General features: G+C 29.5%; 1 protein-coding gene across 1 annotated transcript in view; it reads left to right on the top strand.

The window, feature by feature from the left end:
- LOC111894899 (raucaffricine-O-beta-D-glucosidase) overlaps positions 1 to 6,047 on the top strand; it is a 12,961-nt gene extending 6,914 nt beyond the window's left edge. The window contains exons 5-12 of the mRNA XM_023890980.3: positions 2,908 to 3,073; positions 3,147 to 3,387; positions 3,488 to 3,609; positions 3,966 to 4,210; positions 4,736 to 4,770; positions 4,868 to 4,976; positions 5,057 to 5,165; positions 5,248 to 6,047. Coding sequence (XP_023746748.1) covers positions 2,908 to 3,073; positions 3,147 to 3,387; positions 3,488 to 3,609; positions 3,966 to 4,210; positions 4,736 to 4,770; positions 4,868 to 4,976; positions 5,057 to 5,165; positions 5,248 to 5,539 — 1,319 coding nt within the window. The 3' untranslated portion in view covers positions 5,540 to 6,047. The remainder of the gene's footprint in view (positions 1 to 2,907; positions 3,074 to 3,146; positions 3,388 to 3,487; positions 3,610 to 3,965; positions 4,211 to 4,735; positions 4,771 to 4,867; positions 4,977 to 5,056; positions 5,166 to 5,247) is intronic.
- The last annotated feature ends 488 nt before the right edge of the window (positions 6,048 to 6,535 follow it).

Here is a 6,535-nt window from a genome sequence, read left to right as displayed (position 1 = left end):
TCTAATTTACTAAGTACATGGTTCACATAGATTTTTAACAATAACTTTCATTAGCTAAAAGCTAGCAAGAGGCTAGGGAAAGGAAAATAGGGGGATTAGATAGAATTTATAAGTTGTTGGAAAATTTAGTATAAATATTTATATTTTTATGAACTTTAGACATATATATATATATATATATATATATATATATATATATATATATATATATTATATATATATATATATATATATATATATATATATATATATATATTATATATATATATAACTATAAGTGTGTTTGTGTTTTCCTCCATGAGGACTTCGAAACGATATATTATATGTCCAAAATAGAGTATATGTGAATGAGATATCGATACTTAAAGATGCGTATTTGAGAATAAATTTAACAAAAGGACAGGAATGTGGGAATGATTCCCACATTGGTAGAAAGACCAAACCAAATAAGGTTTATAAGCTTAAATGCATGAAAGACTTACAAGTTTGTGTTTATGGTTATGCTACAATTCCTACCCGCGCGCAGGATGGATGCAAATCTTGGATTTCGTAGACCAAAAGCACCGAACTCGTGCGTGGGCGCAACCTGCGGACGCGAATGCAGCTCCAGAAACTCGCGCACTACCCTTGTTTTTGCTAAACTTAACGGTTTGCCGTCTCATTCAAACACACGAACGAAAATACTCTTCTTCTTCCTGCTTCCAGCGATTCTTTTAGGCAAGTGGTAATATCCGACAGTACACAATACTACTAAGGTTGTTGTATCCTGGGAACAGACGACAAATCTGTTTAAGGGAATCGAGTCCAACTCGAGCCTCAACCATATCGTTTGTTGCTAATCTTTTCTTTACAGGAACCTTTCGAAGAGGAAAACGAAGACATTACACTAACATAAGTTTGGTCGGAATTTAAACTAATGTATCTAACTTAGCTTAGACTTTCGGTTCCTATTAGAAAAAAAGAAAAAAAAAAGAATGAGAAACAGCATAATCAAAAGCTCATTTGGGAGAGAAATCGATTTGGATTACCATATTTGGGAATGAAAATTGATTTAGTATTAGAAGTTTTTGGAAAGATGAATCTAATACCACTTGTTGTATACAACGATGAACACAAAAATATAAGAACCCAAATAACATATAATATGGGTGGAAACCATTATGAGGAGTCACAATGTTCTTAGTCGATAATATGGATAAATAAGAAGAGAATAGAATGATAAAAATCTATGAATAAAAAGGCTTGAACTATAGCCTTCTACAAAGAATCGCACAGATCCTAAAACTCATAAATATAAAGAAATGATGCTATATATATATATATATATATATATATATATATATATATATATATATATATATATATATATATATATATATATATATATATATATATATGTGTGATACGACATGTATGGGTCAGTTTGGTTAAGTCTACCAACGCAAGAAATAGTTTTCGAGATTAGGATACTTTAAATGTTTCCTTATACTTAGTTTTCTTTTATTTATTTAGTTTCAGATTCTGTTTAGGATTTCCTTTTATTTAGGATTTGGTTTTGGTGGTTGATCACGATAGCAAGACATTATAAATAGGGATCTATAGGGATTATTTAATCTATGCATTGATAAAAGTCTTTTACTGCTTTTGGAGAATTCCTTGTTTCTCGAATCACAAGTGTGATGATTAAGGTTCTTACCTTCAGGAAGGATCTTGATCTGATTAATATAGTAACTTGGAAACCAAGAGATCTACTCCCCAAACAATGAAAATTAGGCCATGAAACCATAACTTTTAATTTTCACGATGCAATCCTAAAGATTTCAGAAGGCATTCATATTAATTTTTTAGGGATGTAAGCCTATTGATAAGAAAAGGGCTTTGATTTTAATTGAAAAATGTTGCGATCGGTAAGGTGCTTTCTAGTCATAGGATTGGAAAACTTTTCATGTCCAATCATGCTTAATCAAATAAATGGAGATATCACTTTTTGTTTGTGCATAAATATATGAGGGTTAATACTATTGAGTGATTCATGGCTAGTGTAGCCTTTTTGTGTCCCCCTTGGCTTCCTCATATGTAGACATGCCATTGGGTTCGGTTAAGTGAGTTCGAAAAGATATATCTTTGCGATATCATGCTTATAATGTCTTGGAGTATTTATAATTTTCGAAACAGAGTTCGACTTAAGGGGTGTACTCTCAAAGAGATACCATTTTCGATAACATTATGATTCAATCTTTTTCATGGATATCTAATAGATGTAAAACTTATTATTCAGACATGCATATATGGAGTCCCTATTTGGTTTTCTCTTTTATGTGACCTTTTATTACTAGCCTCTAGGATATGTATTTTAATTGATTTCTAATGATGTTCTAAAAAATAACCATATTATTCTGAAGTAAGTTTTTTCGAATGTACCTTTGGTTATTATGCTTAAGTTTTCTCGAAGTTCAAAATCTTCGATTGTTTTAACAAACAACTTTTCTTTTGAAATGAAAATGATATAAAGTTTTTCGATCTTCCTTATCACATGTCTTGTCCTCAAATAGAACCCTAATTATATTTTTTTTGTAAGTAATATCTTTAAACATTTTACCACTTGTTCACTTGGTTTTATCTATGTTTTAAAAATTATAATCCATGAAAAGTGTATATATTAAGTTAACCTAATCTACTCGATATTTTTTTTGTAAACAATTTTTGCCCAACAAAATTATTTTAGGATAAAAGGCCTTGTAAATATTGTTTCACAACCAGTCATTCGTTAATTCATTTTTTTTATATTTTTGAAGAATTTTAATCGTTATGAAAATGTGATATAGTTAAGAAGTTTAAATGTTATGTTGTTATTGCTAATAATTAAATCCTTAATAACACATATAATATGTCCATGGAATTAAATAGGTGGCAAAGTAAGCATGGGTAAGAGTATGGAAGGTATCAACCATTACAACAAGTTAATTGATGAGTTATTAGCTAATGACATTAAACCATTTGTCACCCTGTTTCATTGGGATCTTCCCAATGCATTGGAAGAAGAGTACATGGGATTTTTAAGTTCTAAAATTGTGTAAGTCTTTCTAATATGATTATATATGCCTTTTTTCCTTTTTAAACTCTAAACTGATTATTTCAAGAATCAGGGACGACTTCCTTAACTATGCGGATATTTGTTTTTGGGAGTTTGGAGATCGAGTAAAGAATTGGGTAACAATAAATGAACCACATATATTCACCACCTTTGGTTATGTACAAGGTCAAGGGGCACCAGGTCGAGGTGGAGAAAATGAAGATGGCGACCCTCAAACAGAACCATATATAGTAGCATATAACATACTAAATTGTCATGCAGCTGCTTATAGAAGGTATTCTGAAGATTATAAGGTATTACTTAAAACAACATGTTCTAATTATATGAACATCTTTAGAAACATTTAACAGTGCAAGAATAATCTAATTTCTTATGCCAATGATGGTCTTTTAGGATACCCAGAAGGGTAAAGTGGGAATTACGCTCAATTGCAGTTATTTTCAACCTTATCGTGGTGATAGTTATAAAAAAGACGTCCAAGCTGTTAAATACGCGTATGATTTTACGGTTGGATGGTAATTGAAAACAAAATGTTAATAATTCTTATAAGAAAAACATCTACTTAGATCATCCACAATGCATTTTTTAATGGAATGGTCAAATGAGATGGAATACCTAGTTACAGATTAAAACCAACTATTATGGGATGCCAAGTTAGCAATGAATTTGGATTTTAATGATCTTTGAATTGTAACATTGAAATAAATACTTTTTTTTTTAAATATGTTCCATTGAATGTTACATACAAAATGGAATGTTGATATGTCAACCCATTAAACTTTGTAAACAAAAATTCATTGTGGATGCCCTTGTGATACTTGATTTTCTAAAAATAATATTAATATATATGTTACAATGACACATATTTTAGGTTCCTTGAGCCATTAACAAGAGGTACTTGGCCGGATAACATGGAAAAATTTGTTGCGACTCCTTCCACTGATCACCCAAATGGTCGTCTTTTGCCAAAATTTTCTACTAATCAAAGTAAAAAGCTGATTGATTCATATGATTTTTTGGGAGTAAACTACTACACTGCATATTTTACACAATATCAAGGTCCTTCTGATGCAATCCCTCTTGGATATTCTACAGATTGTCACTATGCGGTTTCAGGTATGGAAAAACTCTGACCTTTGTTTACAACAACTTTTACTAAAGGTGGAAAAATAATTATCTTATCATCAGTTTGGAAGTGAATTATAAAAACATAGAACCGAGCATACATAATATTGACATCGTTAAATCTAGGGTTAATGTCATGAATAGGTAATAAAATATTTTTTTATTCACAAAACACATTTACTTTAATATTTTTTTTATTATAAGGTAAGGAATTAGAACTTTGTGGTCACATACTATAGTTATTTCAATGGTATTTTGTGAATTAGAAAAAAAATAGTTCATTACCTATTTGTAGTATTGTTTGAGAATGATGATAATTAGAAAAAAAAAGTAGTTTGTATCCCATTTATGACATTATCCCTTATTCTATTAGGCTTCATATTAAATTTCCACACACTTTCTATATTAATTGTAAATTAAGTGGATGTAAACAAAGTATCTTATACAACCAAGTTTTCAATATACACTGTCATTGTTCATGACATATGTCTCAGTGTTGTCTATTTGTTTTTTTAGGACAAGATCCCAGTGGAAACTATATTGGAGAGCCGGTAAGACAACTTTATACATTTACAATGATATAATTAAATATATATTTTGAATTTGTATTTTAATGATGGTTAATCGATGGAAAATGCAAATTAATAGTCATATCAAGGTTCGCGGGTTTATCTTTGTCCTCAACAACTTACAGAACTCTTAATTTACATTAAAAGAACCTACAATGTTACTAAAGATATGATCATCACAGAGAATGGTAAAACTACACTTGTCATATTTGTTTATATTTTAGAATAGCTTATGACTCATATTTTTATGTCTTCTGAATTCTGATAGGGTCTTCTGATAAGAATGAGGCTGGTAAAACATATGATCAAGTGCGTGATGATGAATACCGGATCAAATACATTAAGGAACATCTTAAAGCTCTTAGATTGGCTCGAGAGTAAGTCAAGTGAATATATTTGTGTAATGTGAAATTAATTACAAACTTAACCCTAAGAATGTTTGTTATATAATCATTACAGAAATAATATAAATGTGATGGGATACTTTATATGGTCATTCATGGATAGTTTTGAATGGGTTTCTGGATATAGTATTAGATTTGGTATGATCTATGTCGATTTCATGAAAGACCTTCAAAGGTACCCAAAAAAGTCAGCAATTTGGTTTAAGAAGTTCCTTGGTGAAGACAAAATAATTCCTGTTAAAAGAAGCATCACTGCTAGTGAAGACGAAGATAACTTTGAGAAGAATTTAAAGAAGGCGGGAAAACCAATCGAAGCGAGCCAAAAGATGAAGAAAGCGAGAACATGAAAAGGATGGAGCTAAATATCATATTCTGTTACATGGTTAGTTACATATGGAAGTTTCAAATTTGTGGGATTATGGTTGTGAGTTTAAATAAACCTAATATGTGTTTAATGTTTGTAACGTGATTACCAAACAAATAAAGATCTCATGTAAATACCATGAGATATCTTCATTCTCCTAATGTTCCAGGTAGTGTTTATTTTTTAAAATGTAAAATGTAAGTAATATTTTTCCATGTCTATAAATAGATGTGGAGCCGAAGTCTACATTCTATATAAAAAAAGACTATTTTTTAAGTGTACAAACAAATTTTTTATCTAAAAAGCACAAATCGAATGAAAACAAGAAAAAAAATAGATCAAAACATAACCAACGAAAAAAATTAAATAAAAAAATTAGGAAAGAACAAGAAAAATAAATAAAAAAAAAACAAATAAAAAACCATATACAATAAAAGAAATGTTTTTATGTATTTTTTCTTTAAAAAAGAAACATTTTTTTCATATATGACCACCCCACACAGACAAATGTTAAAATAAAAAAAAATATAAATAAAAATAAAAGAAAGATGCACAATCATAATCATTATTTTTTGAAAGTACATTGTATTGGTTATCGCCAAATAATCGCTCAATTTAAAAAATGGGAGTGTGAAATATTATATTATAATAACAATTTTAAATACATAATAGTTTGTAAATTATTAGTACGGTAAATGACACCAATCATATATGTGGTTTGGTTAATATACAAATTTTCTTCATATATTTTATTTTTCACTCGTACTGTTCCTAGTTAGCCTTGATATTGGACGTTGCATCCCTACCATACATGAAATTATTGTATTGCTCTTATATAGTGTTTTTTATTTATTTGTTATTTAGAATTTTCTAGAAAATTATTTAATGAAAAACACATTTGGGTCCCATCATCCCCTCTGTCCCCTATAAATGACCCTAATAAGAAATCATTCTTCTGTTCCTCTGCCGATCTTCTGTA

The sequence above is a fragment of the Lactuca sativa genome, chromosome 3 (assembly GCF_002870075.4).
Source record: "Lactuca sativa cultivar Salinas chromosome 3, Lsat_Salinas_v11, whole genome shotgun sequence".
Taxonomy (NCBI): domain Eukaryota; kingdom Viridiplantae; phylum Streptophyta; class Magnoliopsida; order Asterales; family Asteraceae; genus Lactuca; species Lactuca sativa.
The sequence above is the reverse complement of the archived record's forward strand: the minus strand, read 5'-3'. Positions and strand labels throughout refer to the sequence as shown.